This window comes from Solanum stenotomum, unplaced genomic scaffold (assembly GCF_019186545.1).
Source record: "Solanum stenotomum isolate F172 unplaced genomic scaffold, ASM1918654v1 scaffold38100, whole genome shotgun sequence".
Classification (NCBI taxonomy): domain Eukaryota; kingdom Viridiplantae; phylum Streptophyta; class Magnoliopsida; order Solanales; family Solanaceae; genus Solanum; species Solanum stenotomum.
In genome coordinates, this window is record NW_026034755.1 from 98,736 (window position 1) to 111,618 (window position 12,883).

Here is a 12,883-nt window from a genome sequence, read left to right on the forward strand (position 1 = left end):
AAAATGTCGAGTTCATCTAGTTGATTTTTCCAAACAAAAATAAAATAAAATAAAACTCAACCTCCTTAGGTCAATTTTTTTTGAAAAAATAATTTTGAAGAATATAAATAAATTAAATAAAATCCTAAATCAACAAGCATTGATTTTCAATAAAACAGATCTCATGACGTCGCTTTAACGTTCTTTTATTGATTGTGCAAATTCGATTCCTATGTTAATGAATAATTGGTTTTCATACCCAATCAATATGTTAATTTATATATGAATTGAAGAGTTATTTGTGATTTGTATCTGTGCACTCTTTAGTGACTTACATCTTATCCTGTTATTTTTAATGATTTGTACCTTAATCATTTTAATTCATGGCAAAATCATAAAATAAGTTAATATCTTTGATGGTCACTTAACTATCAATTTTTTTCACAGAAAGTCACTTAATTTTGATATTTAATTCAAAAGTCACTCAACTATGAGATCTTTGCGTAGAAAGTCACTCAACCTATTTAATTGTTTTTACATTAAAATTTGCTGACGTGGAATTTTTACTTCTAACTAAAATTTTAAGAAATAAACATATATCCATTTAAACCATTTAATGATCCACTCCACTTGACCCAACCCGCTAAAAATATAATATTGACCCTCTTAATTTACCTTTATTTTTCCAAAATTATTTTCTCTGTTCTCCTTTGCGTTTTTTTTTTTTTTTTTTTTAAATCTCAATTTCAGCCTCTTCTTCCTTCTTTTAGTTAGGGATATCTCAATTTCTGATCTCACTAAATCATTCTCTCTTGTCTCCGGTTTCTTTTTTATTTTGTCTCCAGTTTCTTTTTTATTTTGGTTATTGTTCATTAGCATTGTTAGCTTTAAATGATTTTAGATGTGTTGTTAATGAGAATCGTCGTATGAAGGTGAAAGGATAAAAAAAAAAACTATTTCAAGAAAAGCCTATATTGGCTGAACCTGAACTCGCATTATCCAGAGCTTTTCCATGGATTCTCTCTTAATAAACTCTCCACGTACAACCCTGCATCCTTCTAATAATATTTTAATCGCAATCTAATTCCTACTTAACTGAGATTTACTAAAAGAAGGAAGAAAAGGCTGAAATTGAGAATTTAAAAAAAAAAACAGAAAAAAAAGAAGCAGAGGAGAAAGAATGGGAGACCAAGAAAATAACTTTGGAGAATAAGAGTAAAATAAAAGTGTTAATATTATATTTTAGTGGGTTAGGTCAAGTGGGCGGGTTATTAAATGGTTTAAATGAATATATGTTTATTTCTTAATATTTTAGCTAGAAATAAAAATTTCACATCAGTAAATTTTAATGAAAAAAATAATTAAATAAGTTGAGTGACTTTGTATGCAAAGATCTCATAGTTGAGTGACTTTTGAGTTTAAGATCAAAGTTAAGTGACTTTCTATGAAAAAAGTTAATAGTTGAGTGATCATCAAAGACATTAATTCATCATAAAAGTCATCATCTTTCAATTATTTACAAGTATAAAGTAGAAAAATTAACAAGATATTATATTTTTGAATTTTAAAATATTATAATATAATTAAGTTATACATAATATAATTGATTGTTCTGGTCTTTCTTTTTTTCTTAAAACATGTACAGAACCAGCGAAACAAAAACGTTCTCATCGACTTACAAACAAAAAATTCTACCCCAACAAAAAGAATGAAAGAAAAGAAACCCACCAAAATTTGAATTTACTTATTAATGGGTTGATGTGATAATAGTATTACTAGTTAAACACCACAAATACCAACTAATGAAAAAAAACAACTGTTTAGCCAAAAATGGAAGAGATTTATCTTAAAGTTAATGATTTCCCTTTCGAGAGAGTTTAATATTGAAACTAAAACATAAAAATGTACTAGAAAATAGAAACGAATGATTGTTCTTCATGAAATATACCATTCCCATTTTACTTGTCAAGTGAAACATATTAGGCTACCCTCCATATTTTTATATTCACTACTAAAAAGTCACTACCTCTTTATTGTATTTTTTATTGAAAAATTTTGAGTAGATATTTTCATCAATATATAATTTGATTGAATCAATGAGAAGTTTCTCACCATAAATTTCTTCAGTGAAGAATGAGTGAGAAAATCGTATTTTATATATAATACAAATTCTCGACTGATTGACGATAAAGAAAACTATTATTTCTAGTAATGATTTATACTATACATCTATCAGATATTATTAACTTAAACAATTAAGTGGACGACTATTTAGATAAATTTTTTATTTTTTTTCAATAGATTACCAAGTTAACCACCATAGGTAGCATCCATAAAAGGTAAATTAGTAACCTAAAAAATAAGATATATTATCTATTACTCTATAATAAGTTAAAAATACACAAATAGTGCAAAAGAATATTGGCCTTATATATAAATCCCAAAAACCTCAAAAGATTCACTATTGCTAGTTGATTCTTTCACTACAAAATCATGTTTTTCTCTTCCTTATTATCACCTTATTCCCTTACTTCTTTATTAATCTTGATTCTATGTATTGTTGGTGTTGATTTTGTTACCACAACACAAACCAAGATTGGCCAAGGTTACAAGTTGATCTCCATAGAAAAATCACAAGATGGAGGCCTTATAGGTCTCCTGCAAGTCAAGGAGAAGAACAATATTTATGGGCTAGATATTCCTCATTTGAAGCTCTATGTTAAGTAAGTTTTTCCCATCGTCATGACTCAAATAAATAAATAAATAAATAAATCATTTCTTAAACTTGCATGATGAACATCATTCTTGAAAAATATATATAATTGAATCTTTATGTCTGAGTTTGTGTTTGTTATCTAGATATGAACATCATTCTTGAAGAAAAAAAAACGACTTTATGTTAATTTTTTCTGATTATTGTCAAGACATAAACATCATTCTTGAAGAAAAAAATTTGACTTTATGTCAATTTTGTGATTATTATCTAGACATGAAAATCATTCTTGATTTTTTAATTTTTTTTTGAATCCTTGTGTTAATTTTGTGTTATTATCCAGGCATGAGACGGATAATCGTTTGAGGGTTCATATAACTGACGCAAAAGAGCAAAGATGGGAAGTTCCTTACAACTTATTACAAAGAAACACACCCCCATCATTGAAACAAAATGTTGGTGGTGAATCAAGAAAGAATCTTTTTTTATCAGTAGTAGCAGAGTCAGAATATTCCGGAAATGAGTTAATATTCAATTACAAAAATGACCCTTTTAGTTTTTCTGTGAAAAGAAAATCAAATGGAGAGACCCTTTTCAATTCAAGCTTTGATGATTCAGACTCATATAACAATTTGGTTTTTAAAGATCAATATCTTGAAATATCAACAAAATTGCCCCAAAATGCTTCTTTATATGGTCTAGGTGAAAATACACAACCCCATGGTATTAAAATTTACCCAAATGACCCTTACACTTTGTATACAACTGATCAACCAGCTATTAATTTGAATATGGATTTGTATGGATCACACCCCATGTATATGGATTTGAGGAATGTGAATGGAGTTGCAAATGCTCATGTTGTTTTGTTACTAAATAGCAATGGGATGGATGTGTTTTACAAGGGAGATTCTTTAACATACAAAGTGATTGGGGGTGTTTTGGACTTTTACTTCTTTTCTGGGCCCACACCACTTGATGTTATTGATCAATATACTTCATTCATAGGAAGGCCTGCTCCAATGCCTTATTGGTCTTTTGGTAAGTTTGATGTTCTCTCATCTTCTTTAATGTATTTGTATTCAGAGATAATAGATGAACATGTCGTTTAATTTGATCTTAGCTGATATTTATGTCTTTCAGTCTTGAGCGTATATAAGTAGACAACACATCGTCTTATATGACATAAATTTATTTTATATTATGTAGGACACGTATATCTATTTGTTCACACGCAAAGTTGAAGGGCGTAAATGACAGATGAAATTAGATTAAAGAACATATTTATGTATTTTGTCTTGTACTTATTGTAACAATCTTTGATATTTGTTTGTTTTATTGGTACATCTCCCAAATTATAGTCAATTTTCTTAATAACAACATCGTTTGTTTGAACATTTTTTGATTGCTATAGCAAGATATTGCTATAAAGAATACTCCCTCCGTCCCTATTTACTTGTCCATATTTCCTTTTTTGGTTGTCCCTATTTAGTTGTCCATTTTGACAAATCAAGAAAGGACAACAATTTTTTTCCTATTATACCCTTATTTACACTTCTTGAAAATTGTAAAAGTGTATGTTGTTTCCCTCCAATTTATTTCACTTGAATTCAAATAAGTGGTTGTAATTTTGAAGTGAAAAGTTGTCATAAGGGTAAAATTGTAACTTCACTGTGCTAATCATTGTTGCCTTAATCTGTGTGCCATTTCTAAAGTGGACAACTAAAAAGGGACGGAGGGAGTATATAACATGACATGAAAGTCGTTTTAAAAAAATTAGACTTTTATAGACTTATAGTAAAATGTTATTATAGAAATGATTGTTATATAAAGGTTTGACTGTACGTCCTTTGTCCTTTTATTTACGTCTTCCATCTCAGTTTTGCTCTTTTCCTGTCCATTACAAAACTATCAAATACACAATCATTATTCGTAAATCGTAATATTTAAATTTTGAATTTGTCTTTATTATTGGCTGGAAATAAAGGCGGTGGGAGAATATTTGTAAGTTTTATATTTTGTCTTGATTAGAACCCGTGAGTGGCCTTTATATAAATTTTGTCTCTGTTTTTCTATTAGAATAAATTTGAATAAGTCAGAACCCGTGTTATGTACAAAACAAAAATACTCTTAATTAATTTTNATATAAAGGTCTGACTGTATGTCCTTTGTCCTTTTATTTATGACTTCCCATCTCAGTTTAGCTCTTTTTCTGCCCATTACAAAACTATCAAATACACAATCATTATTCGTAAATCGTAATATTTAAATTTTGAATTTGTCTTTATTATTGGCTGGAAATAAAGGCGGTGGGAGAATATTTGTAAGTTTTATATTTTGTCTTGATTAGAACCCGTGAGTGGCCTTTATATAAATTTTGTCTCTGTTTTTCTATTAGAATAAATTTGAATAAGTTAGAACCCGTGTTATGTACAAAACAAAAATACTCTTAATTAATTTTTGTCTATTGGTGTTATTTATTTCCTTTAATAAAATTTTGTTACGTATAAGGTAGGAATATTGGTTGCACGTGGATCATCTTCTTCTCTTTTAATTTTTTTAATTATATCGGGGTAGGTAGGAGAAAGAAAAATAGGGAACGGAATCACAACATAGAAATCGAACCCTTATTAGTAAGATAAAATTTAGATAGTCAATGAATTGAGTTATTAAGATCGTGAATAATCTCAATAATCTCACCAATAAAGTCTAGAAAAAGTTAGATTTATGATGTACACAATCTTATTCCTACTCTAAAAAATAGAAAAATTGTATTCGATAGAATCTCGATTATTTCTATTTTACATAAGTGGAAAGATATAAGTGGAAAGATTGTAGGCATCTTTTTTTTTTCTTTGCCACTTTGGCTAATCATAATAATGCACTATGAAATGTCTTCCACTTTATGGGCTTTAATAATTTACATAAAGGTATCTCTACAGAGCCCACATTTAAGTAGGTCTAAGTAGTAGATATTAATAAATTTTTGTAAGACTTGTCTTTATTTCGGGGTGATCTTTTATTTTTATCCTTAAAATTGACGGGTTTTTAATTTTTACCTATATTAATCATCTAATAAAAAATTATGGATTAATATATCCTTATCTATTCAAACATAATTTCCTCAGCATAAATTACATAGGAATTAAGTTATGTTACATAAGTTTGGTAGTATTTTTCAAAATTTATTATAGTGTTCAAAAACTAGAGTTATGCCTTTTGGGCACATGTTCTTTAATTTAACAGCTAATGTGTAAGATATTACGATATGAATATATGAACTTTACCTCACGAAAAGTTATTTCTTATTTCGGTGTTAGGACTTATAACACTTGATCTTTTCTTCGTTGTATCATTATAATTTAACCGGTTATAACAAGTTACTCAACTTCTGATTTGAAACTGAAATACTATGAATGTTTGGTAAATGTTGTTAATATCTCATTGTATACATCTCCTTGTTGTGATTGCTACAGGATTCCATCAATGTAGATGGGGTTACCACAATTTATCAGTAATTGAAGATGTTGTTGAGAACTACAACAAAGCCAAAATCCCTCTTGATGTTATCTGGAATGATGATGATCATATGGATGGTAAAAAAGATTTCACTCTCAATCCTGTTAACTATCCTCGTCCGAATTTGCTAGCTTTCTTGGACAAAATTCATGCTCGTGGCATGAAGTACATTGTCATCGTTGATCCTGGAATCGGCGTTAACAACACTTATGGTGTTTACCAAAGAGGTATAGCTAATGATGTTTTCATCAAATATGAAGGCAAGCCTTATTTAGCTCAAGTTTGGCCTGGTGCTGTCAATTTTCCGGACTTTCTGAATCCGAAGACTGTTGAGTGGTGGGGTGATGAAATCAGGAGGTTTCGCGAACTTGTGCCTGTGGATGGACTCTGGATTGATATGAATGAAGTTTCTAACTTTTGTTCGGGTTTGTGTACAATCCCTGAAGGCAGGATATGTCCTACTGGCACCGGTCCTGGTTGGATATGTTGCCTGGATTGCAAAAACATAACGAATACTAGATGGGATGATCCGCCTTATAAGATTAATGCTAGTGGAATACAAGCACCAATTGGTTACAAAACCATAGCGACTAGCGCGGTTCATTATAATGGAGTTAAGGAATATGATGCTCATAGCATTTACGGGTTGTCTCAGTCCATTGCAACTCATAAGGCACTTCAAGGACTCGAGAGGAAGCGTCCTTTTATATTGTCTCGTTCCACATTTGTTGGTTCGGGGCATTATGCTGCACATTGGACAGGGGATAACAGAGGAACTTGGGATGATTTGAGGTATTCAATAACTACAGTGTTGAATTTTGGATTGTTTGGTGTTCCTATGGTTGGTGCTGATATATGTGGATTCTATCCAGCACCAACGGAGGAGCTTTGCAATCGTTGGATTGAAGTTGGCGCGTTCTATCCATTCTCAAGGGATCACGCGAACTACTATTCACCAAGACAAGAGCTTTACCAATGGGAGAGTGTGGCTGAATCTGCGCGAAATGCTTTAGGAATGAGGTACAAGTTACTACCATATTTCTATACTTTGAACTACGAGGCACATACTACTGGTGCGCCAATTGGTCGTCCCCTCTTCTTCTCTTTCCCAACTCTACCAGAACTTTACGACGTGAGCACTCAATTCCTTGTAGGAAGAAGTGTCATGGTCTCACCGGTGTTAGATCAGGGGAAAACAGAGGTGAAAGCTCTGTTTCCCCCTGGTACGTGGTACAATTTATTCGATATGACACAAGCAATTGTCACAAAAGACCTACATTACCTCACATTAGACGCGCCTCTAAATGTGGTCAATGTACATGTCTACCAAAACACCATCATACCAATGCAACGCGGTGGGATGATATCAAAAGAAGCTAGAACGACACCTTTTACCCTTGTAGTCACCTTACCATCGGGGACAAATGACATTGAAGCTAAAGGAAATCTTTTCCTTGACGATGATGAACTTCCTGAGATGAAACTTGGAAACGGGCACTCAACGTATATCAATTTCCATGCAACAGCAAGTAATGGAACAATGAAGTTGTGGTCAGAAGTTCAAGAAAGTAAGTTTGCATTGGATAACGGATGGTTCATTGAGAAGGTTATAGTTTTAGGCACCAATGGTACTGATGGAGCTTTTGAAATAAACGTTGATGGACAACCGATCGAAGATGCTTCAAGAGTGAAGTATAGCACAACAGAACACAAGTACATAGACAATTTGGATGATGAAGTTGATAAGAGAAAGAGTATGATGATGGATATTCATGGACTGGAATTGCCTTTAGGGAAGAATTTTATTATGTCCTGGAAAATGTGAACCAAAATGTGTGAATAAATTGCCTATGTCCTATATTAGTACTTAGTAGGTCTTCAAGGTTTTAGTAATGAAAAAGGAGCATACAAATAAGCTATGCTGCTCGGACTCTTTAAGAATTCTACATTGTTTATCATATGAGAAGATTGATTAAGGTATTTTAATATATTTCTTTTTGAGTCTATTACTCATTTAAAAAGGTCATTCAATATTTCGATCAGTTCAGAACTCACAAATTGTATCATACAAGGGATAACTTAGTTCAAGTTATACCGATAAAGGCATATATAAGTTCAATTTACAGAATCTACAAAGTTATATTGTAAAAAACCAGTAGCAAATTTCTAGCCTAAAATATGAGACACGTGAACCTGTGGTCTCTTCGTGAAACTAAGTATTTTATGTATATATTTTCTTATAACTGATAATAATATTATCTGCTAATCCATGCTATAAGAAGGCTATGGGGTATACTTGGTAGTTGAGTTCTTAGCCTAGAGGACTAGAGATGAATTTCCATTTTAATACACTTTTTGCTTCTTCTTTTTTTAGTGGTGTACCATGTTGTTGAAATCCTAGATTCACTTATGTTAAAAAGGTGTACCTTATCCTATTTCCAAAACTTATGGCAATCTTTTTTAAATTTATGTTGATTGAATTAAATACTACATAACTTATGCCATATGATTTAATATTTATATAACTTATGTGGATAAGATAATNATACAAGGGATAACTTAGTTCAAGTTATACCAATAAAGGCATATATAAGTTCAGTTTATAGAACCTGCAAAGTTATGTTGTAAAAAATCAGTAGCAAATTTCTAGCCTAAAATATGAGACACGTGAACCTGTGATCTCTTCGTGAAACTAAGTATTTTATGTATATATTTTCTTATAACATTGATAATAATATTATCTGTTAATCCATGCTATAAGAAGGCTATGGGGTATACTCGGTTGAAAGTTGAGTTCTTAGCCTAGAGGACTAGAGATGAATTTCCATTTTAATACACTTTTTGCTTCTTTTTTTTTTAGTGGTGTACCATGTTGTTGAAATCCTAGATTCACTTATGTTAAAAAGGCGTACCTTATCCTATTTCCAAAACTTATGGCAATATTTTCTAAATTTATGTTGATTGAATTAAATACTACACAGCTTATGCCATATAACTTAATTCTTATATAACTTATGTGGATAAGATAATAGCTCTCCAAACTTATGCCTTATGAAATTAGGTCATAAATAAGGATGTTTTGACTCACAAATTTTCATTAAATAAGTAGTAGAAATAAAAATCAAAGGCCATCCCAAAATAAGAGCAATTTGTACAAAAACTTCATTTTTAATCGATATTATCTAGTAAAATCATATTTCTTTTATTTATAACACACAAAAGAACTTCATTATTAATTGAAATTATCTAATAAAATCACGTTTCTTTTATTTGTAAGTTATAACATATAACACAAAAGTCATTTAAGGCCCGTTTGGCCATGCGATATGGAAATCACGATATGATATCATGATATGAAATTATAAGTTGAAATTGAGTTTTGTTAGGACATGTGATACGGAATTTTTGTGTTGTATATTTCCTCATAAACATAAGAATCTCATAAGTTGCAAAACTATTAAACTAACCCAAATTGTTTATTCAATCTTAGCCAAATAAACATAAATTTATAAAATCGCATGATAAATTATTACAAAACTATTTGTTCTCCACTTAAGTGACCGTTTCATCTAACTTTAATTCAATAAAAAAATTGAAAATAAATTGTAGTGTCCTAATCTTTAACATAATCCTCCTACATAGTACGTACAATCTTCTCATGTTGAACTTGCATTTCTCGATCATATGACCGAGAAAACGAACAAACATTGTTACTTTGAGCCATTTGTTGGTCAGTATCATTTACAACTATATTTTCATGCTCATAGACCATAAATATTTCATCACTCCTTTGGTATTCTCGCAAATAATTATGTAACACTGTACAAGCTATGTCAACTTTCACTTGTGTGTCAATATCATAATGGTTCATGTCTTGTTTCACCTGTGTGCAATTACATATTTTCAATGCATTGAATTCGTGTTAAAATCAAACGTATTGGAAGTAATGATTATCAAACATACATCACCAATTTTGTCCTTTTTCATATTGAATTGCTTTAAACATTTTCATATGTAGCTGAAGGAGAATTTTTTGTTATTATGAAGAACCAAAAAAGTATTACTCCCTCCGTTCTTATTCAGATTCACCAAATCAATTCCTACTTTATCATTTATATTCACCAAATTTAAAGTAATAATAAATTTTATGTTAGTGAGACTAATAAATTTTAAAAAGTAGTGATGTTATTATAAATTTTATTTACATATGAAATAAATGGTTAGTAGATATAAATATGAGGTTGTTTTAACAAAATATAAACTTGTGGGTCAATTTTTATATTTAAAAAAAATCTCAAAATCAGGATATGAAATTCCCAAATCATGATTTTTAGAGAATATGGGATTTCATCTCATGATATGAAATCATGAGATATAATCAACATGAAATCGCATGTCCAAACACTAATTTCATTTCACGATTTCGTATCATGATATGATATCACACGGTCAAACGCCTGCTAACTATACCTACTACACTGAAAAGGTCACCCAACCAAATTTCTCCAAAAACTTTCAGTATGCCCATTCTTCATCACATATAAATAAATTTAGGTCCATCTTTCACTGCTTTTTTGTTACACTTAACCTGGTCATTTTATGTACTCTTCTAGGGAGCAAAAATAAGTCACTCAATTAATAANTGTCAATATCATAATGGTTCATGTCTTGTTTCACTTGTGTGCAATTACACATTTTCAATGCATTAATTTCGTGTTAAAATCAAACGTATTGGAAGTAATGATTATCAAACATACATCACCAATTTTGTCCTTTTTCATATTGAATTGCTTTAAACATTTTCATATGTAGCCGAAAGAGAAGTTTTTTTTATTATGAAAAACCAAAAAAGTATTACTCCCTCCATTCTTATTCAGATTCACCAAATCAGTTCCTACTTTATCATTTATATTCACCAAATTTAAAGTAATAATAAATTTTATGTTGGTGAGACTTATAAATTTTAAAAAGTAGTGATGTTATTATAAATTTTATTTACATATGAAATAAATGGTTAGTAGATATAAATATGAGGTTGTTTTAACAAAATATAAACTTGTGGGTCAATTTTTATATTTAAAAAAAATCTCAAAATCAGGATATGAAATTCCCAAATCATGATTTTTAGAGAATATGGGATTTCATCTCATGATATGAAATCATGAGATATAATCAACATGAAATCGCATGTCCAAACACTAATTTCATTTCACGATTTCGTATCATGATATAATATCACATGGCCAAACGCCTGCTAACTATACCTACTACACTGAAAAGGTCACCCAACCAAATTTCTCCAAAAACTTTCAGTATGCCCATTCTTCATCACATATAAATAAATTTAGGTCCATCTTTCACTGCTTTTTTGTTACACTTAACCTGGTCATTTTATGTACTCTTCTAGGGAGCAAAAATAAGTCACTCAATTAATAATTTCAAGCATTGAATCTTTTTATGTATTTATTGGAGATATATTGTATGTCACGTTATTGGCACTTGGCAGCCATTGGTAGAAATCAAATTATTTAATAGTGTAGCCCACATTATGTATTGGCCTACACCAACCTTTATGAAAGGGAAGGCTTTGGACTGACCATGCCCAATAATTGTACATGTCTAAGGTTTTTTCCCCTCAAAAGATAATTAATACAACAATAATTTTAAGAAAATACTTTTAATATAGTGTAGGGAGCTAATTCAAATACTATGTTAGAAGAGGAGAGATGCGAGCACAATTTGAGAGAGAGAGATTGTATATAAATGAATATAATTAAATATAATTGTATCTAAGTTGTATTAGATTGTATCAAACAATAAAAATTGTATCAAATATATTGTTTTCTGTGTATTCACCCTGTATCAACGAATTATATCAAGTTGTATTAACAAAAACAATTATATCAAGGTTATATGTTCCTTATGTATTCACTTTGTATCAAGTGTATCAATATAAATATAGTTATATCAAGTGTATACATCTGTATCATTTGTATACATTTATATCATGTGTTATATACTCTTTTAGAATATGATTGATACAATATTGTAACTCCCCCTCATTCAGAAATACTGAGTCTGAATATGAAATCGAAGAGCAGAAAAGAAAGAAGAGAGGTCTCCACCATTTCTAACTTGATACAAATCTCTTGCCAAATTTGTGTCAGTAATATCCCCAATTTTCAAGCAGTCGAATAGAAAGGGAGGAGAGTGACGATCAAGAGAGGAACAACCGGAGGGAGTAGAGAGGAGACAGAGAGAAAGAGGGGGGTGGTGGTCTACACAAGTAAACCTTTAACTTGGTCTCATTTCACATTTATACCTTCCAACTTTGGATCTGCACAACCAGACACTTACACTTGTATAAAGTCAAATAAGCAAATACATGAATCCTACGTGACATAATACATGTAGGACACCTCGTCGGACTCAAATTGTCATGTGGAATTCCACGTAAGATGCATGTGTTTATTTGATGAACTTTACAAATGTTTAAGTGTTTGCTTGTGTACACTCAAAATTAGATGGCATAAATGTAAGTTGATGCCAAGTTAAATGACATATTTATGTATTATACCTTTATAATTTATTTCACTTCATTTAAGCACATATTAAGTCTTAAATTGTAAAATATGAAAGTTATCTTATTTTAATTTACATATAAAATACAAA

General features: G+C 30.4%; 1 protein-coding gene across 1 annotated transcript; it reads left to right on the forward strand.

Annotated features, from left to right (window-relative positions):
* The first annotated feature begins 2,425 nt into the window (after positions 1-2,425).
* Positions 2,426-8,225, forward strand: LOC125852661 (alpha-xylosidase 1-like). Its single transcript, XM_049532380.1, has 3 exons — positions 2,426-2,702; positions 3,036-3,733; positions 6,169-8,225. Exons 1-3 carry the CDS (start codon positions 2,473-2,475, stop codon positions 8,034-8,036), a joined length of 2,796 nt encoding a protein of 931 aa, XP_049388337.1. The 5' UTR covers positions 2,426-2,472; the 3' UTR covers positions 8,037-8,225.
* The last annotated feature ends 4,658 nt before the right edge of the window (positions 8,226-12,883 follow it).